The sequence below is a fragment of the Mobula hypostoma genome, chromosome 7, assembly GCF_963921235.1.
Source record: "Mobula hypostoma chromosome 7, sMobHyp1.1, whole genome shotgun sequence".
NCBI lineage: Eukaryota > Metazoa > Chordata > Chondrichthyes > Myliobatiformes > Myliobatidae > Mobula > Mobula hypostoma.
Window position 1 is genome coordinate 129,042,439 of NC_086103.1, and position 21,960 is coordinate 129,064,398.

At 39.9% G+C, this 21,960-nt stretch overlaps 1 protein-coding gene across 1 annotated transcript in view; it reads left to right on the plus strand.

Annotated features, from left to right (window-relative positions):
* The window catches only part of eif5b (eukaryotic translation initiation factor 5B), a 63,831-nt gene that overhangs the window by 21,958 nt on the left and 19,913 nt on the right, over window positions 1–21,960 (plus strand). The window contains exons 7-16 of the mRNA XM_063053982.1: window positions 852–974; window positions 9,027–9,116; window positions 9,972–10,046; window positions 10,306–10,628; window positions 11,977–12,084; window positions 14,636–14,746; window positions 14,875–14,942; window positions 16,069–16,210; window positions 17,131–17,262; window positions 19,135–19,317. Of these exons, the coding sequence (XP_062910052.1) occupies window positions 852–974; window positions 9,027–9,116; window positions 9,972–10,046; window positions 10,306–10,628; window positions 11,977–12,084; window positions 14,636–14,746; window positions 14,875–14,942; window positions 16,069–16,210; window positions 17,131–17,262; window positions 19,135–19,317 (1,355 nt within the window). The remainder of the gene's footprint in view (window positions 1–851; window positions 975–9,026; window positions 9,117–9,971; window positions 10,047–10,305; window positions 10,629–11,976; window positions 12,085–14,635; window positions 14,747–14,874; window positions 14,943–16,068; window positions 16,211–17,130; window positions 17,263–19,134; window positions 19,318–21,960) is intronic.

Genomic DNA, 21,960 nt, shown 5'->3' on the forward strand with positions numbered 1-21,960 from the left:
CACCACCTGCTCCCATGGCTTCATGTGACCCTAACCCAGTTGGGCAGGGGGGTGGTAGGGGGTGGGCTAAGCAGTTGCTACACCTTGCCCAAGGGTAACCTGCAGGCTAGTGGAGGAAAGGAGTGCCTTATACCTCCTTTGGTAGAGACATATCTCCACCTTACTACCCAAGTGAAAACAGTGCACTTAATGCTAATATCAGAGCTAAATCTGCTTATTATGTAACACAAATGGAGTTGCACATTATTATGAAAGGCAATCATTAGAAGCTATATAAAATTTAAGGTCAGCAAAGTTGGAAAGAACCATGGGATTCTTGTCTAATACTAATTGTCTCATTTAGCAAGAAAGAATAGCAAAGTTGTGCTTTCAGTCTAGAAAGAAACCTGTGAGGTGATCTTGTGGAGATCCACAAGCTATTACAAAGGAATGAAAAGGTAAATTCAGATTTTACTTGTAATTGCAAGATTATAGAACTAATGAAAAGATGACCAATACATTTTTACCTGAATTGAATGATGTACAGAATAGGCATTCAAATGAATTAGTGAGAGGAAAGCCCTCAAAAGTATTTAAGAGGTGAATTGTGGCATTTCACTGAACAGAGGAATTTGTACGTTCCAAATTCTCACCTATAACTGCCTAATGTTGCTTAAAGGATTTTTGACAACTACCTTACTCCCTGAAAGGTAACTTTTCCTATTCTTACAAATATGTAACCTCATTTAAAAAATAGTGGCTGCTGATTATTGTGCATTACCAAAAGCTGGCTTCCGTTGGAATGACATTTTCAGAGAAAAACTAACTTGAAAATTTACAACTGTAAATCAAATATTTACCTTGATTTGTAGGTGTGGATGTGCCATCCAAAGATTCAGTGCCAAAAAAACGGCCAGTCTATGATACACGGAAAAAGAAAAGACAGCAGGAGAACAAAGAAGAAAACAAAGAAGAAAATAAGGAGGAAGATAAAGGTATGTGTTTTGTGTATAGTTAGATGAAGCATCCTAAATTATTAATGTTTTTAGATGAGTTTAGCCACTTCTATAAAGGTATGCAATTAGAAGTACTCAGTTTGTTTTGCTGTGGTCCTAACACCATGTATTTGGTAAGCATGCATTAGGGATACATAGTTGTCACTAACACTTCACATAACATACAGCAGTTACTCCCGAAAGTCAGAGATATCTTAAGTTAAGGTATATAAATGAGGAATAGTAATTTTATATTAGTTGCTGCTGTCTCGTAAGGGCTTACTCGATAGGTGGTGAATAGAAGAGGAATGGTGGTGGGAGGTTGCAGTTGGAGTATTCAGTGAGAAATTTCATTGTATTTCTTTCTTGGCTTAGTTTTTTTTGAGAAACTGGGCATATGCAGCATACGGTAGATCAAGCAAAACATTCCCCAGCTCAGGATAAGGATTCTGCAGATATGCAACTTCCAGTTGTGAATAATCATGGGCCTTTAGACTACTAATTGGTTGAAAAAGCTTCAGTAAGATCCTTATCCTCAATGATGGCAGAAACCTGTAATACTGAGTCTGCTGCAAGTAAGTTTTTCATTGCACCTGAGCATACATGTACTTGTGCATATGACAAACTCAACTTTGAGTACATAAAGGTGGACATGTTAACAGCAATCATGAGACAGACATAATAATGACCTATTTGCCTGCTGTGAGATCCCCAGCTTTTGAACTAAATTTTTGGTATGGGTAATTATGTGACTATTCTGGTTCAGTTTCTTGTTAATCATGGAAAGATTAATGATGCTAATACCTGTGAATATCAAGATTAAGTGGTTACACGCTAGTTAGATTCTATTGTTTGAGATGATTGTTGCACAGCACCTTGTAGGAATTAGCTAAATTGGTTTTGTTGTTTTTTGTGAATAGAACTTTCCTAGATAATGGTTTACAGTGTTAGGTACATTTCAGTTCTTGTAATTTTACTAGAGCAACCTGACTTGATGGATGGCTGATTCTGGAGTGCACGTCTACAATGTTACATCTAGGGGGTGTTTCATTTCATATCCTTTCTCGAGTCAGAAGGAATGGCTGAGAGAACTAGATATCATGTTGAACGAATTGTATTGGTGCTGGTGGGAATTTCAAGATGAAGCTCAGATAGATCATCTACTCTGCAATTCTGGCTGAACTTGTTTGCAAATTATTAAGCAAGGTTGGGCTGAAGGCATAGCTTGATACTACTACCATCACCAAGGATGGTACTGTTCTTGGAGCCCCAACTAACATTGAGGGTGTTTTTGTTCATCACCTTTCATTAGATCTGATCTAGGGTTGTGGCATATTGGGTTCTTTCTGTTGCATGTTGTATTTGCCGTTTCACATCCCATGTAGTTCTGTGTTAGCATTTCATTTTGGGTAAGCTTGCTCTGCATTCTTTGTTGAGCCAGGATTGGTACTTTAGCTAAATTGGAATGGTAGGGTGAGTGATCAAAATCAGATTTATTATTACTGATTTAGGTGACATTAAGTATGTTGTTTTATGGCAGCAGTATAGTCCAAAGAGTAAGAATTACTCTAAATTACAAAAATTAAATAAAAAAAAGTAGAATTGGTGGACCTTTCAGAAACTTGATGGTGAAAGGGAAGAAGCAGTATCAGAATCATTGAGTGTGGGTCTTACTGCAAGTACAGGACACATCCTGGATGGTGAGCGTCCTCAGTGATTTATTACTGATGCCCTCAATGATGGGTAAGGTTATGCCTCTGACGAAGATGACTGAGTCTACAACCCTCTGTAGTCTCTTGCGTTTCTGTGCATTGGAGCAACCATACCAGGCTGTGATGGAATCACTCATAATGCTCTCCACCATAATTGTAGAAATCTGTAAGTCCTCGGTAACATATTGAATCTTTGCAAAATCTGAACAAAGTAAAACTACTGGATTACAACTATGTGTTGGGTCCAGGAACTTGAAGCTGCTCACGCTTTCTAATGCTGACCCCTCAATGAGAACTTGTTCTCCTGTCTTACCCTTTGCTTAAGTCACCAATAAATTCCTTGGCCTTATTGACATTGAGTGTTAGGTTGTTGAGACACCACTCAACCAACCATCTATCTCACTCTGTGCACTTCCTCCTCACCACCTGAGATTCTGCCAACAACAGTGGTGTCATCAGTCTTTGGCCACAGAGTCAAGAGTGTAGAGCAGAGCGTTAAGGAAGATCCTGGAGATGTGCTGGTGTTACTTGTCAGCAAGGAGAAATCCATACTGATTGTGGTCGTCTAGTGAAGAAGTTGAGTTTCCTGTTGCAGAGGGAGACAGAGGCTTTGGTTTTGAGGCTTGAATTTGCTTGACTGAGGTTAAATTGTGGTCATGTCATTTCTGCCTAGATCAAGGGCTCCCGACCTTTTTTGTGCCATGGACCAGTATCGTTAAGCAAGGGATCCGTGGACCACAGGTTGGGAACCCTCTGGTCTAGATAAGTGGATGCGAATAGGATGTTTCATATACTGGGGGGAGTTTAAAACCAGAAGGCACAGCCTCAGAATAGAAGGATGTTCCTTAAGAGCTCAGATGAAGTGGAATTTCTTTAGCCAGAGGGTGGTGAATCTGTGGAACTCATTGCCACGGGTGACTGAGGAGGCCAAGTAATTGAGAATATTTATATAGAAGGTTGATTGATGTCCTGACGAATCAAGAATCTAAGGTTATGGGAGGAAGGCAGGAGAATGGGGTTGAGAGGGATAATAAATCATGAAGGAATGGTGGAGCAGGCTCAGTGGGCTGAATGGCCTAATTCTGCTCCTATGTTTTGTGGTCTTGTGGTCTATGGTATGGATGTTTATGATATTTGAGTATTCAGGCTTGCAGCAGTGAAGTGACGTCTGTCTTTCACTTTTATTTAAGTCAAGTCTATTGTTAGTTCCTATTTCCATAAATATTTCTATGCACTTGTATTTAAAACCTTTTAGTAGTTGTCATGAAAATATAGATGCAATTTAGAACGAGTCATTTTAGCTACTTTTTAATTATATTTCATTTTTTGATATCTTCATTGTTACTTTAAATCAGATGACTGACAGAAAAGTTCTAGCTCTAGAGATGTAGTTAGTGTTACGTACCCCGTAACTGGGTTGCCAAACCAGCAGAAATGGATCACTCAGTTGGAGTCTGGAGTACTAGGACTAAGAAAGTTTTATTAAAGAAACAAGCAACACATTAATCGAAAGGATAATAAATGCAACAGTTCAGCGATGATAAACGCACATGTGCACAGAATTAAGATAACCGCATCAATCAAGCTCTATCGTTGTCTAGGGGTAAATGACCAATTTCAAAATGACTCAAAGTTCAGTCCAGTTTGTAGTTCAGTTCGCAGTAATCGTTGTCATGGCGATGGACAAGGTGGGGAAGAGAGACATAGAATAGGAACAACTCATCATTCAGCACAGCTTCACTCACAGACCAGCAAGATGGCTCACAAACAGCATTTGGGCGGGTCCTTGGTGATGTCACCTGAGGTCACCGACTGTGACCCCTCCTCCAGATGCGGTCGATCCTCTGCAGTGAACCCGGCACCCAGGCAAGGGCGGACACACACCGGGTTCCCGCTGATCGTACCTTTCCACCCTTGTCGTTGTCCGGTACTTCTCACCCACTCGTGAGAAGCGCACCGCTTCCAGGGTCTCGTTACCTCGGGTGGCGTGTGTCCGTCTTAGCGAACCTGTCCCTTTTTATCCCCCTGCTGGGGTATCGCCTGTCCATCACTTCAAACAGTTCAGGGTTCAAAGGGGGGGAGCCGCTCCAGAGAGCTCTCCCTCCCACATCCCTTCATTACACATCTCCAGACGCTGCTCCATTGTTCCTTATCTCTCCTTCCCCTGAGGGCAGGTGGCAGACCAACTGCTGATGCCACTGATGCTAGCCCAGGCCAGCAAACATCTTAATTTTATGTGTATTCTCGTAACACTTCCCCCCTTTAAGGATTTTTACCGGGAGGTAAAAATTACAAACATGACTACATTATCTGATACATACACGATATACATCGTTAACAGTTATTTAGCTAATACAGAGAATTTGAAGCTGTCAACACCTTGACAGACAGTCATCACATTTTCTGTTCCTTTTACACGTGTTATTAATAATCCCTTAGACCAGGCTCCAACTCAGCAAACTTCATAGTGGCCAAAAACACTGATGAATTGCGACCAATGTAACCTCTCATTTGGTTTTTGTCCCGGACCACAATAACAAGGGTCGTCCCATTCCGACTCAATTTTCTCTCGCAAGGGCTTAGTAGGAGGGGGACGGGTATTGACCGCAGAGTTATTGCAAAACTTCCTGCAGTACCCCACCATCTCCAAAAGCCTTCTGAGGGCCCTCTTGTCTGTCGGGGTTGGGAGGTCAGCGATAGCCTGCACTGTAGCTTGCATCACTGCCAGCTGCCCCTGTGTCACCACAATTCCCAGGTAAGTGACTCTCGTGTGGCCGAATTCATTTTTTTCAAGGTTCACTATCAAACTGGCTTCAGACAGCCGTGTTAAATTGCCAATACACACCTCTGTGTTCATCAGCCCTTTAGTCACTGAATTACTCGAAAAATATGGGTGTTGTTTACTTGGCTGCCCTATTGTAACAGACATAACCCAACGTCCCAGTTCTTTGCATTTCCTCGGGACAATCAAACACATGGGTGCGAGTCGTTTAATTACTCCTTCGGGGATTAAGGGAGAGACCTTATCAGTAGACCTGGCCAAAACAATAGCCTTCTCCCATCTGACCGATCCCATCCTAATCTTTTCAAAATGGTTTTTTCCTCTTATCAAGGGGCTCCTAGCTTCATTGATTTCCACGCTAACACCGACTAGGTTTGTTAGCATATCAAAAGCCGGTGACCGTCTCAGTTCGCGTCGGTCATGATCAATAACATTTTTCCCCCTGGGCAGCCGGTAAATCTCTTTCATGATTCCACCAACTGTTTCCTCCAGCACCGCAAAATGTCCACCGGGGGGTACCTCGTGGGCCATGTTAAAAACCTCATCCCCATAACTCTTTTGCACCACCCCCCATTCCTCATCTGCGGGTACTGTACTTGATTTCCCTTTCTTCCTTAGCACTTCCTCATCCGCACAATAGCCTACTAGTTCCCTTGTCAAGGCTGTGTCAGAGAGAGCGGTCTCTGCCAAAACCATCAGCCCCTCGTCTCGCTCCTGCGTCTGCACAAATTCTTTCCTGGCTACTGCTACGTCTGTCCCAGCTCCCTCACTACCTCTTATCTCACTACACCCTGTCTCATACAAGGTTGGCAGAAATGTTTCAGCCAAATTCACCATCGCGGGCGGGGCCTCCATGCTGGCAGGCTGACCCGTCAATCTCACGACTGGGAACACAATTCCTCCGGCGATGTCATTACCGAGCAAGACTTCCACGTCTTTCATCGGCAATTCGGACCTCACCCCAATCGTGACTAGTCCAGAGACCAGGTTGCTCTGTAAATGTATCTGGTGCAAAGGGACTGACTCTGTCCCTTCCCCAACACCTTTGACCTCTACCTCCCCAGTCTGGGTCTCTGAGCTAAACTCTAATACACTCTTCAATATCAATGACTGACACGCTCCCGTGTCTCTCCAGATCCGCACTGGAACTGGTTTTAACCTCTCCTTCACTGACACCAGTCCGGCCGAGATAAACCTCTCGCGCCCTTCCTGGACTTTTTCAGACCTGTCCTTCCCTAGCGGTTCGCTTAACAGCTCAATACAGCCATTCAAAATTTCCGCTTTTCCTTTCCCCGTCTCCTTCCTTGGGGCAAAGCACCTGGACGCAAAGTGTCCGACTTTCCCACAATTATAACAGACGACCCCAGGAGACTTCCTACCAGACTGCTCCCGGTCTACCTTATCCTTTTCACTAGTCCCCGGCTTACTTTCTGACTTTTCCGGCGGACTCTCCCCTCCGTCCTGACTACCCTTCTGGTAGCCTTTACTCGGGGCAACCTTCATTTTATGCGTCAACGCATACTCATCCGCTAACTTAGCAGTTGCGGCTAACGTGGCTGCCTCTTTCTCATCGAGGTAGGGTCTCATACCCTCAGGGACACAACCTTTAAACTGCTCAATCAGAATCAGCTGCAGCAGTCTGTCATAATCCCCCTCTACCCCTTTCGAGGCGCACCAACGCTCACAATATGTTTGCATCTCACGAGCAAACTCCAAATACGTGCGGTCCCACCGCTTCCTCGCATTCCGGAACCTCTGCCGGTATGCCTCCAGGACCAACTCATAAATCCTGAGGATGGCCTCCTTCACCACCTCATACTTCTGGGCATCTTCCGCGGATAAAGCGGAGTAAGCTTGTTGGGCCTTCCCTTTCAGTACACTCTGAAGTAAGACAACCCACTTATCCCTCGGCCATTCCTGACTTATGGCCACTTTTTCGAAATGGAGAAAGTACCGATCCACATCGGTATCGTCAAATGGGGGAACCAGCCTAACCTCCTGGGTCGCCCGGAACCCTCCACCTTGGTTCGGCACGAGCCCCTGCTCGGCCCTTATCTTTAACTTCTCCAGCTCAAATTCCCTTTCCCTCTGTTTCTCCTCTCTCTCCAACTGTCTGTCCCTCTCTCTCTCTTCTCTCTCCAACTGTCTGTCCCTCTCTCTCTCTTCTCTCTCCAACTGTCTGTCCCTCTCCTGCCTTTCTACCTCTCTCTCTTTCTCCTGCCTTTCTAACTGCCGTACCCGGAACTCGTGCTCGAGTCTCAGTTTTTCAAGCTGTACCTGTACCGCGTCTCCAGCAGGTTTTTCAATAGACACCTCCCCCAGCTCACCTTGGGGAAACACACCTTTAGATACATAGTGCTCTACAATAGCTCTGTGTATCTCCTCTCTCCTCATTGTCGACTTCACCTTAGCAAGATTCACCCGTTTTGCCACAGCTATCAATTCCGATTTCCTGGCATCCTCTAATGCCTCCAAGGTCGGCGCCTTTATAAATTCCTCAACCTCCATTTCTGCTGTTTGTCTTTTCTTTCTTTCGGGAATTTTAACCCAATCAATTTACTCCGTCCCAAATTTAGCGTTCGAAATCGCGGACGAGAACCCCACTTATGTTACGTATCCCGTAACTGGGTTGCCAAACCAGCAGAAATGGATCACTCAGTTGGAGTCTGGAGTACTAGGACTAAGAAAGTTTTATTAAAGAAACAAGCAACACATTAATCGAAAGGATAATAAATGCAACAGTTCAGCGATGATAAACGCACATGTGCACAGAATTAAGATAACCGCATCAATCAAGCTCTATCGTTGTCTAGGGGTAAATGACCAATTTCAAAATGACTCAAAGTTCAGTCCAGTTTGTAGTTCAGTTCGCAGTAATCGTTGTCATGGCGATGGACAAGGTGGGGAAGAGAGACATAGAATAGGAACAACTCATCATTCAGCACAGCTTCACTCACAGACCAGCGAGATGGCTCACAAACAGCATTTGGGCGGGTCCTTGGTGATGTCACCTGAGGTCACCGACTGTGACCCCTCCTCCAGATGCGGTCGATCCTCTGCAGTGAACCCGGCACCCAGGCAAGGGTGGACACACACCGGGTTCCCGCTGATCGTACCTTTCCACCCTTGTCGTTGTCCGGTACTTCTCACCCACTCGTGAGAAGCGCACCGCTTCCAGGGTCTCGTTACCTCGGGTGGCGTGTGTCCGTCTTAGCGAACCTGTCCCTTTTTATCCCCCTGCTGGGGTATCGCCTGTCCATCACTTCAAACAGTTCAGGGTTCAAAGGGGGGGAGCCGCTCCAGAGAGCTCTCCCTCCCACATCCCTTCATTACACATCTCCAGACGCTGCTCCATTGTTCCTTATCTCTCCTTCCCCTGAGGGCAGGTGGCAGACCAACTGCTGATGCCACTGATGCTAGCCCAGGCCAGCAAACATCTTAATTTTATGTGTATTCTCGTAACATTAGGTACAGCTGCGTTTGCATTTGTTTGTCTTCATATGTGCAACATATCTGGCCCTAATACATGATAAGAATATAATATTCACCTTATTACAGAAGCTTTGAAGGTCAGTCCAACCCAACTACTTGAAGTTGAAGAATTAGATGTGACGGAGACACCAGAAATAGCTTCAGAAGCTGTAATAGGTTAGTAGTTTTATTTATTACTTCTGTGCAAAATGCTGCAGACTCTTGTGTTTATTTCTGCTATGAATATGTTGAACTCATGAGTGTCTTGTTTTGCTTCATACCAACTTGTAGTCAAGCGAAGAACAAATGGTTACAGTAGAAATAACACACCCTTTATATATATCTTTATTGGATTAAATTAACACAGGACAGAATAGTGGTGAGTTTAACTCCATATATAATAAGTTAGTTGAGTGAAAAGGAAGACTTACTGGAACTTTGGCATGATTGGAATAGATGTAAAGGACAGAAAATCAGAGAAAATAAAACCATTTGCTGAATGAATAGTGTAACCCTTTTGCTAATTTGTCTCTTAATAAATATATTATTTTGAGAATCTATGAATGGAAGTGAAAATTAAGTTTTAAAATGTGGTCACTTAAGTTTCACAGAAAACCAGTTGAAAGTCCATCACCTTCTCGTTTGTTCTACTTGCCATCCCCACACTTTCTTATTCCAGCTGCTTCTCCCTTCCTTTCCAATCCTGATGAATGGGCTGGCTTGAAGTACTGACTTGTTACTCCTTTCCATAGATATTCCCTGACTTGCTGAGCTTCTCCAACATTTTGTATGTTGGACTTCACACATCAAGTGCAGTTTGTCCATTACCATTTACAGAAAATATTGTATGTAATTCCTTGCAGAATTTGGAATGTTCATAAACTTCTTTACTTTTTACTTTCACTGATTTAATATGACAGCCTTTACCTACAGTGAAAGTCATTATTTTTATTTCTAGTGGATTCTACTTAGCAAAGCTTAATGTTACGAATTTGAATATTTTCACATTGCTATTTGAAATTCTTTTCAAAGCACCCAATGAAAAAGAAGATGATGCTGATCTTGATGATTGGGAAGCTATGGCAAGTGATCATGAACATGAAAAAGGTATGTATCCACTCCATTTCTTCCCATCCCAAAAGTTTTTAAATGAATTCAGAGTGCAATTGGATCTTTTACTGTAGATACTTTTTCTCCCTTAGAAAAACCTTAAACCATTTATTTAAAGTATACCTGGTGTTTGACAATAACTTAGAGATTTTTTTCCACCAATTGGTTATCTGTCTGGTATCATGTTTATAAGTTAAGTGGTTTCCTTGGTTAATACTATTAATTTAATTAATACTTTTGAAAAATTTTTGATTAGAAGTGAAAACAGTCCACATTGAAGTAAAAGAAGATGCTGAGGTGGAGGAATATGAAGAGGATGAAGAGGAGGAGGATGATGAAGAGGAAGAAGAGAGTGAAGACGATGGTGCAAGTGAGGAGAGTGAGGCTGAAGAGGAAGAGAAGAGTTTTGATGAAACTAGGACAGTATCTCAGAAAGTGGGTAAAGAATCTGAAATGGTAAAGAATGATAAACCAAAACTGACAAAAGAGATTAGCTCAGATTCTGAACTTGAATCTGATTCAGACGATGGCCGGACAAAGGAAGAAAGAATATATGATGAAGCAAAGCGACGTATTGAGGTAACATTTCTGCTTAATATTTAAATCAAAGCATTCCTGAACAGGTAAGGATAATAAAGCATTGCTACATGGAAGTTTTATGTTTGATGAGATGAGCACACTTCTGGAAAGGTGATCATTCATTCTTCATTTTTCGGTCCCTGAGCTAAGAGGCTCCCCAGGACATTTCAGAATATGAAATGGATTTCATTAGTGAGTCTCTTCTCGCATTTATTAGATTGTATAAGAATGACACGTTTTCTAAAGGGTATTCGTGAACCAGATGTTTTAATCATCATCATCACTCAAACTAGTTTTCCATTCCAGTTGTATTTCTCGAATTCAAACTCCTCAAATGTGGAATTTATATTAGTCACACTAGATCAAACTGAGCTTTGGGCTTCTGTTTCCCTGGAAGTTTTAAACAATTTTAGTGTATAAGTTTCTTAAGAATTTTTAATGTTTTCATTAAATTTAATAAAACTAATAAGTCTGAAACAGTTTTGGTACAAGATTATTGAACTGAAATGTACCTGTTTTCCCTTCCACAGATACTAACTGACCATTTTCCATTATTTTGTAATTCTGTCAGTATTTTGTTTTAATCCATTAAATTAATGGTCACATTTTTAGAAATATCAGGATTAACTTATCACAATAGCAGTCATGGGAATTTGTAATTTCTTCCACTTATGAGGCATGGATATTGGATCAGTTGAGATGTTCAGGACAGGTTCTAAGGTTTTGTGTTAGAGTTCTGAATTCATTGAGTAAAGGCCGATGAATACATTATTCAAGTCCATGTCTGCATGCAGCACTAACTGGACAGCTTTTAAGTATGGTTTAGTAAATGGCCAATGCTCTTTATTCCATACCATGACCATCAATAAGAATTTTGCCACTACCTTTGACATTCATCAACTTCACCACTGCCAAATTCTACATTCTTAATGCCCTGAGGGTCACTATTGATCTGAAACTTATTTGATCCAGCTGCATAAAGACTGTAACTATGTGAATATCTTGGGATCTCTCCACTCATGTGTCATGCTGATCGTACCATTCATGCACCCATAATGCTACATAGGGATTATCTTCAAAGTACAGGATGTTGTGTTACAAGATGGCATATCTTCAGGAGTGATTGGAAAGGGCATTAAACACTGGCCTTGTCAATAGCCTCGTGTATGGGCTAAATGCAATAGTTATGGTGCGTTAGTCATGATTTTAGTTCATCTGCAGAGTGACTTGTTGCCTGTATTTCTGCAATTTGAATAATAAATTGTATTTGTATGTGCATGTTCCAGATTTTTCAGTTGTGTTCTTTGATTTCAAATTTGAAAGTGTGTTTTTTTTTTTGCTTTCTCAGAAACGCAGAGCAGAAAATGCCATGAATGCAAATACTGAAAAACTGCGAGCACCAGTTATTTGTGTTCTTGGACATGTAGACACTGGAAAAACCAAAATTTTGGATAAGGTGTGTAAAATGGAACCTGCGTTTGCAGAATTGCAATGTACTGCAACTCAGTGAGGAGCTCACAGCTGCCATTGGCATGCACAAGTGAAGGTTCAGTTGTTTTGGCGAGTCGTGGTGCTCACAGTGTTGCTTAGAGAAGTTAGAAAGTATTCCTAACTAAAGCACCCTAGATGATTAAGGACCTTGGAATTAAGACAAAGCAGGAAATAAAAATATATGATAAAAATAAATGTATACAACAATAGAAAGTGGAGGGAATACACTGCAGAGAATTTAAAAAGAAGGAAATGAGGGTTTGAGAAAACATTGTCGGGGAAGGGAAGAAATACATTTTATTTTATTCTTTAGCGATACAACAGGGTAACAAGCTCTTCAGGCCAACAAACATTTACCACACAATTACACCCTTGTGACCAATTAACCTACTGTCTGTCTTTGGAATGTTGGAGGAAACCAACATGGTCATGGGGAGAATGTCCCAACTCCATAAAGACGGTGGTGAAATTGAGCCCAGGTCATTGAAACAAACGAGTCAAATGCCTAGGTTGATTAATCTTTAAGGAACACTTATATTCAGAAGTACCAAATGGTGCACCACGCGTCATCAGAAAATTTGAGGTTGCAACCAGTTTTAAGTATAAAAAGCAGAGGTGGAACCAGGAAACTGGAATTAGCTGAAATCACTATGAACATCAACAAGTTAGTTTTACAGTGTCCCTCACTGGTGCTCATGCTGGTGTGCCATGTCTTACTGCTCTTGTCATCAGTGTCTGCTAAACCTTGCAAGTACTAATGCACTTGTTGCACACCAACAGCTACTGATCTTTTAAATGAAAATTACATGTATGTAGATTTATGAAGCAAACACCTCTCTAAAATAAATATTCCACAAAGAGTTCAAGAGCTATGAGGTAATGTTACAGCTATATGAAACTTAGTTAGACCTCACTTGGGGTACTGTATTCAGTTCTGGTTACCTCATTACAGGAAGGATGTGGATACTATAGAGAGAGTGCAGAGGAGATTTACAAGGATGTTCCCTGGATTGGAGAGCATGCCTTATGAGAATAGGTTAAGTGAACTTGGCCTTTTCTCCTTGGAGCGACGGAGGATGAGAGGTGACCTGATAGAGGTATTTTAGATGATGAGAAGCATTGATCATATGGATAGTCAGAGGCTTTTTCCTAGGGCTGAAATGCCTAACACTAGGGGGCATAGTTTTATGGTGCTTGGAAGTAGGTACAAAGGGGATGTCAGAGTTAAGTTTTTCACACAGAGTGTGGAATGCACTGCCAGCGAAGGTGGTAGAGGTTGATACAATAGGGTCTTTTAAGAGACTCTTAGATAAGTACATGGAACTTAGAAAACTAGATGGCTATGCAGTAGGGAATTTCTAGGCAGCTTCTAGAGTAGGTTACATGGTCGGCACGACATTGAGCCAAAGGGCCTGTAATGTGCTGTAGATTTCTATGTTTCTCTTTATGTTTCTATGGATTTTACCTAAAGCCATTTGAAACTTGTAGTTTTTATAAAACAATTCAATAGATTTTATTAATGTGCTTCTGTCTTCATTAATGTTATTCAGTAAGTTGAATGCTAATGATGCATTCAGAAAAATGGTGCATGCTGCTTTCGTCCACTGTGGAGTTTGGAACTATCAGATTACACATAAGCAAAAGAAAGACTAGGTGCTCAGGTTAAAACAAAAATGTAATGAAGCAACAAACTGCTGGAAGAACTCAGTGGATCAAGCAACAGCTGTGGGAGGAAAGGAACTGTTGACATTTTGGTTGAATTCTTTCAGCAGATGGTTGCTCCAGATTCTAGTATCTACAGTGTCGAATGTCATCAAAAATGTAGTGAGCTTGCTGAAGGATGGGAAGTTGGTAGATTTAAATGTAATTGTGAAAGAAGTAACCTTGGAATTTTATCCATTTAGTTTTATTTTGACACTAAAAATGGCCATTAATATGAGTAGAGATGCTGAATGAAAACTTTTTAAAAAAAGGTTCTGAGTTCCCCCAGCATTTTGTGTATATTGCTTCAGATTTCCAGCATCTGCAGTCTGTCTTGCATCTGCATTTTGCTGCTCCACTTTAAGGTCTCTTTGAAGTATCCCTACCCTGAAAAGGTTTTCCTCCAGTCTTTGACAGGAGCTGTGACACCCTCTCACACTGCTTCCCTACTTTGATCTCTGCTGCTCTCTGGCTCTTCAACCATGTGCATCCCATTCTCCACCCTTTTATTTTGGCTTTTGCGCTCTTTCTTTGCAGTCATGATGAAGCGTCTCAGCCTGAAACACCATCTGTTCATTTCCCTGCATAGATGCTGCTCGACTTGTGAGTTTCTTCAGCATTTTGTGTGTGTAACTGTATTTTCAGTCTCTCAGTTGTTTCATCAATGGAAATGGGTGAAATGTTCACTTGGATACTTCCATGGTAGCTACTGGTGGAGAAAATAAAGTTCATTGAAAAGAAATGTATTTATCTGAATATTTTTTAATGAGACAGTCTTTTTATGTAAATTATGCTTTTTTTTTCCCCATCCTTAGCTTCGTCATACTCATGTCCAGGATGGTGAAGCGGGTGGTATAACTCAGCAAATTGGTGCAACCAATGTTCCTCTTGAAACAATTAAGGAGCAAACTAAGATGGTGAAAAATGTAAGTGTGAAAATTGAGAATAAGAACAGATTTCCTCTGTGATACTTAAAAACATGTGAAATTTCCAATTTATCCGCAGTAGGTGTTAATTAAATATTTAAATAATCAATCTTTGGTAACTCTTACAGTTTGACAGAGATGACATTAAAATACCAGGAATGCTGATCATTGATACACCAGGCCACGAATCTTTCAGGTAAATGTTTGCTCTTTTAGAAGAATAACAATAAAAGGCATGATTATTATGACCAAAGGCGCATCCATTTGTAAAACTGTAGCATTGCTGTTTGAGGTTAGAGTGGATGCGCCTTTCATAAGGAAAATGAACATCAAAAATATTTTGATGTCCCTTAATATTTTTCTGATCTATTAACAAATGTACAGTCATTCAATGAATATTAGTTGAAATCGTAATTCCAGTCTAAAATAGCTAAGAATTGGATCCATATTGCAGCAGGTTAACAGCCCAATAAACCTGAAGTCTTTTGTTATGTCCGATAAAATTGCTTTTCTACCTTTAATGAAAAAATGTTGGCTTTTATCTGTAGCATGTTCATTCTGAATATTCACTTTCGTTTTACTGTTTGTCTTCCATGATTGCAGAAAAGTTATAATTCAGATGATGTTAATAAGCACTCGTGGAAATTTTCCATAACTGTGTATCTGTTGACACATAGATTAAGTACAGTAGGTTTCTTTTTCTTTGCCATTGGAGTCATTTTTATTGTTCTTTCCTAATTTCACTGCCAGTACTTCTGATTAACACCTTCAGCGCCGAATGATTGAATTGGTGCAGCAATGATTTATCTCACGTAATATTGCATGTACCATATGTTAATTCCTTGCATGTTCATGTAATTCATGATTGCGACTGTATTTCATATTTGTTCATATTTCCTGATGCAATAGGCCACATGATTTATTAATTCAATTCCACCTCACAGAGCAGCCCCATTCCCCACTATTCATTCCTAAAATCTATTTGCTGTCTTTTCATTCCCAAAACTTCCTCTCAGATTCTACCATCCATTACATCTAGCGATAATTAAAATTTAAAATGGCTTATTAACCTTTGAACCTATACATCGTTAGAATGAGGTAGGAAACCATAGCACAGAGGGGAAACCCGTGTAGTTTCTGGGAGAGCATTCAAACTCCACACAGCCAGTGGCGGAGACCAGAATTGCATCTGGCTCATTGAAGCTGTGAGACGACTAGCTGTATGAACTGCACAGTGTGCTACCTTGGAAGCTTATCAGTTTCATGCTCTTAAATTATACATTCTCTATATTAAGTCACTATTGTTTTCTCCCTACTTGTAGTAACTTAAGAAATAGAGGAAGTTCTCTTTGTGATATTGCTATCCTCGTGGTTGATATCATGCATGGATTGGAGCCCCAGACCATAGAATCTATTAATCTGCTAAAAGAAAAGAAATGTCCTTTTATTGTTGCTCTTAATAAGGTGAGTGATGACTGTAATAAATTAAAGTTTAAGCCCAGCTCTTATTTTTGTGTTGGGCCCGTGGCCAAGTGGTTAAGGCGTTTGTCTAGTAATCTGAAGGTTGCTAGTTTGAGCCTCAGCTGTGGCAGCATGTTTGTTTCCTTGAGGAAGGCACTTAACCACACATTGCTCTAGTGTCTGTGTGAGGGGTGGCGCCCCACACAGACTTCCAATCTGTGCCTTGTAAGACATGAAAATGCCCGACGCAGGCCTCTCATGGTCTGAGTCGACGTTCCCTCCTCCTCCCTCCCTCCCTTCTTATTTTTGTGGTGAAATTGTTTGTAATTTAAATATTGTTTCTTCTCTGATTTTAGTTCAGTTCCTTCTAGTCGAGTTCCTTCTGTTCAAAGAATGGAAAGATGAAATTAGCAAAGAAGGCAATTTTTTATCATTCTACTTTTAATGTGGTTTAGTTATGTGTTTTCAAACTCATTTATGTTCTGCCCACCCAGTTCTCTAATGTTCTCCACTTTTGCAGCCCTTTGAGATTTGTCATTTTAACTGTAAAATGAATATTGTTTTATAAGTATTTAATTCGAGAAAGCAACACTATCCTCATTTAGATGGCTTTAGAATTTACACATCACCTACCACATTAGTACTTTCAAAAATTATCAAGGAGTAGAAATGACTGCACTAAATTTTGTGTTAGCTGAGAAGCCAGCTTGTAAATGTCCGGCAACTCTGTACATTCAAATAATGATATTTAATATCTAACTTTTGCAAGATTAAGCTGCGTCTGAAGTTAAAGAGAAAGATTTTTTGGCTAGTGGAGAAGTTTCTTTCCATCACTAATACTACTAAATGTGAGCAGGTATGACATATTTGCAATTGAAGAAATACTTCATATCTGAAAATATCTTTCTTTTTAAATAAAAAAGATTGACAGATTGTATGATTGGAAGAAGAGTCCAGATACAGATGTAGTTGCCACATTGAAGAAGCAGAAAAAGAACACGAAAGATGAATTTGACGAGAGGGCCAAATCTACTATTGTGGAATTTGCACAACAGGTTTGTTATTTATTTTGAATTAGTATCATTTTAAACTTTGTGGGGTGATAGTGCAGGAAATAATTCTTTTTTGCTATTCCGAGGCTTTGCTTGTCTGAGCATAACACTTATTTGTAGAATCAGATAATGCTGCAGTACAGAAAGAGATTATTCTGTGCACCCAGCTGATGCTGTTAAATTATCCCAACTCTCCTGCTCTTGCCTTATAGGCCTCCATAATTTTTTTTCCACTAATCTTCATCAACTTTCTCTTTGAATGTTCCCATTAAGTCAACTTTCAGCATCTGTTAGAGGCACTGCATTCTAGAACACATTGTTTATTTTTATAAAGTTGTACTGAGAATTTTGGTACTTTTTCCAGTCCCTTCTGTGGTACCTGAATGTTTAATCATTCTGTTTTTGGAAACTGCTTTCCCCTGTTTTACTGTATTTAAGTCTGTTTTACCAGAATCTTATCTCTCGTGCTATATTAGTAAATTATTGTGGATCCCTCTTTTCCTGAAGCTGACCTCGAGATTTGAATGACACTCCAGTGGAGACACAATCAGTGCCTTAAAACAATTTATTAATTTCCTTGTTTTTGTTCTCTATTCCTAAAACTAAGGATTCCAGATGATCTTCATTAACCTCTGTATTCCTTAATAATGAAAATCATTAAGGGTTTAATGGTAATTGAAGTTATCCATACCTGTTAAGGAGCCTGATGGTAGAAGAGTGATAACTGTTCCTGAGCCTGTTGGTGTGGGACCTAGGCCTTCTGTACCTCCTGCCTGGTGGTAGTATTGAGAAAAGGGAATGGCCTGGATTAGAGGGTGGGGGAGGTTCTTTGCTGGATGCTGCTTTCTTGTGAGAGTGCTCCATGTAAGTATGTTCAGTGATGGGAAGGACTTTGCCTGTGATGGACTGCACTGTGTCCACCACTCTCTGTAGTCACAGACTCTTTACAATTTATGTTCTCAGTATTATTTTTTATTTGCAGTTTGTCTTTCGCACATTAGTTGTTTGTCATTCTTTGTTTATGAACAGTTTTTCATAAATTCTATTATATTTCTTGTTTCCTTGCACTGCCTGGAAGAAAATGAATCTTAAGATTGTAGTATATGGTAACATATACGTACTTTGATAGTTAATTTAATTTGAACTTTGAACTTTTGACCCACTTGTTCTGCCTACTGGACTTGCTAACTATTTTTACTCAAGATTAATTGCAACTCTCCATCCAAACAACTGCTCTGAGCCCCTTTCCTTGCAAGCTCAGTGTAAGCCATCTTCAGTGGCATTAGCAAACCTTCCACCAAGGATGTTGGTTCCACTCTGGTTAAGGTGCAAACTTTTCTGTTTTATAGCTCTTGCTTTCCCCAAAAGTCCCATGATGAAGACATTAAAGACCATCCTCCTACAGCATCCCTTAAGCTAAGCATTTATCTGCTGAGCTAGTGTGCACATTCCAATACTCACTAGCGCACGGCACTGGAACCAACCTGGAGACTATAATCTTTGAGGTCCTGCTCTTTTAACAGCCACCTTGCTCCCTAAACTCACTTCTTCTCTTACCTATGTCAATAGTACCAATGTGTGCCACAATCTCTACACCCTCCCCTTTCAAAATGTCCTGCAGCTTCTCCTATTATCCATGCTGAGAATGCAGAGGTTAACCAAGATCATCAGTGCCATCAAGGTCAAGAAAAATTTAAAAGAAAGTGACACAACTTGAAATATGAGGAATTTATTTAAAGAATCAGCAAATGTTACAGTTTAGTGAGAAATGCTGCTGGAGTTCCACCTCATTTAAAGTGCTTTAATTTTCATCTATATGCTACTTTAGTTGGTCCTAATGTCTAAACTAGTTAAAATGTAAAATTTGTCTGATAGGGTCTGAATGCCTCGCTATTCTTTGAGAACAAGGATCCACGTACGTTTCTCTCATTAATACCAACATCAGCTCACACTGGAGATGGGATGGGAAATCTTATTGCACTGTTGGTGGAACTAACTCAGACTATGCTTGCAAAGCGTCTAGCGTATTCTCAGGAGCTGAGAGCTCAAGTTATGGAGGTAAGGTTTCAAGATGTATCATAAACTTATATAAGCAAACTATTAGAGCAAGAGGTTTCAATGAAATAAGGAATAATTCACAATTGACTTTGATGTTTGAAGGAGGCATGTCATTGCTGAATTAGACAGTAAAGCCTTCTCCCCAGAAGACTATAATTCTTTTCCAATATTTTTATTGATTTACATATAAGAATAGAGAGCACAGGAAAAAAATATATATCAATACATGTAAAGACTCCTTACCCTATATTCATACAGGATAATCAATTTGTAACATTGAAATATAGTAATTTTATTATAGTAAAAAAATCTAACCCACTACCAAGACCAAAGCTGATTAGTAAAGAAAACAGCATCATCTGTGCTTTAACAACAAATCAAAGGTTTTGAAAATAATTCAGAAAAGGTCCCCACGATGTTTGAAAGTCTTGACTAGATTCAGAGATTGAACATCAAATCTTCTCTAAATTTAAACATGACATCATATCACGTAAGCATTGGACGTAAATGGGGGGGCCGCATCTTTCCATTTAAGCAAGAGCGTCCTTCTGGCCATAAGAGAAATAAAAGCATAAATGTGCAAGTCAGATGACTCCAAAATAATATCCTTTCCTCCAACAATACCAAATAAAGTGGTCAAAGGATTAGGCTTAAAGTTTACTTTAAAAAGTATTGAGAAAGTTTGAAATGCTTTTTTCCAATAATTTGCAAGACTCGGGCATGACCAAAACATATGAATGAGTGAAGCTTCTCCATTATTACATTAATCACAATACGGAGATATATCTAAATAAAAATGAGACAACATATCCTAGGTCATATGGGCCCTATGGACCACTTTAAATTGTAGGAGAGAGTGACGGGCACATAACAATGAAGTGTTAACCAATTAAAAAATTTGATTCCAAGTTATCCTCAGAAATTGAAGTCTGTATATCTTGTTCCCAAAGATTTTTAATTTTATCTAAAGCAGGGGTCCCCATCTTTTTTGCACTGCGGACTGGTTTAATATTGAAAATATTCTTGCGGACCGGCCGACCGAGGGATTGGGGGGGGGGATGTTCAAGTAGGGTTAAACTCACCTCAACACGTCTTATACAGTTAGGGTTGCAAACTTTCTCACTCCCAAATAAAGGACAAAATTAGCAGTCAAATCCCGGGACACTTGCGTTTACCCCAGGAAAGACTACCAAGACCTTGAAGCCTTGCACAGGCACCTGTGTGTGCATGCGTGATGTGCGTAAATGAGACGTGCGCATATGTGACATGCGAATGCGCGTACGTGCCGATTTTCCTCCACAAATCGGTTTTGGCTTAATCTTCCGGACTACACTGTACATACATTATTTCTACTTTACATAGGCTGTGCATTTATCATATCATTCCTGCTTTTACTATATGTTAGTGTTATTTTAGGTTTTATGTGTTATTTGGTATGATTTGGTAGGTTATTTTTTGGGTCTGGGAAAGCTCAAAAAATTTTTCCCATATAAATTAATGGCAATTGCTTTTTCGCTTTACACCATTTCGGCACGTAAGGTTTCATAGGAACACCCTACCTTAACGGGAGAAATATGGGGCAAGGGTGGTCCTGTATGGGACAAACCAATTTAGCCCAATATACGGGATGTCCTGGCAAATACGGGACAGTTGGCAACTCTATGTTCAAGTTTAACAGTGCGTGACAGGGAATGAAGAAAGGTGCAGCTGACTCATATCGTTTCCTCACGGCCCGGTAGCACATGCTTTGCGGCCCGGTGGTTGGGGACTGTTGATCTAAAGGAACACTTCTCATTCCCAGCAGCATATTATAAATATTAGATATAGATCCATTATAAAAAGATTTCAAATTAAAAATTACATCTAGTTAATTCTCATCAGGACTTTTAGGAAATATACTTATTTGAGACTGTAAAAAAATCTCTTATTTGTAGGTATCGAAAAAAATGAGTTTTGGGTAAACTATATTTAGTTGACAGTTGTTCAAACGAAAAGAGACTTCCCTCTACATACAAGTCCTGAAAGCATTTAATACCTAATCTATCCCATTCTTTAAAAGCCATATCAATCATAGAGGGTTTAAAAAAAAATTAGAAAAAATGGGACTCGAAAGAGAAAATCTCAATAAGCCAAAGTATTTTCAAAATTGTATCCAAATTCTCATAGTGTGTTTAACTACCAGATTATCAGTTAACTTACTCAGAGACAAAGGAAGTGAGGATCCAAGAAGAGAAATAATAGAAAATTTATTAGCAGAGTTAGCTTCTAAAGAAACTCACCTTGGGCAATCCTCACAATTTATGTAATATAACCAGAATGTAAGATTTCTTATATTAACTGCCCAATAATAAAATCTAAAGTTTGGTAAGGCTAATCCTCCATTCTTTTTATCTTTCTGAAGATGAATTTTATTTCATCTAGAACGCTTGTTCTTCCATATATAAGAAGATATAATCGAGTCAAGAGAATCAAAAAAAGATTTAGGAATAAAAACCGGCAGTGCCTGGAAAAAGATGTATAAATTTAGGTAATATATTCATTTTGATAGAGTTAATTCAACCAATCAGCGATAACGAAAGAGGCGACCAAGTTAATAGTATCCTTTTTACGTGATTCAATAGGGTAAGAAAATTTTCTTTAAAT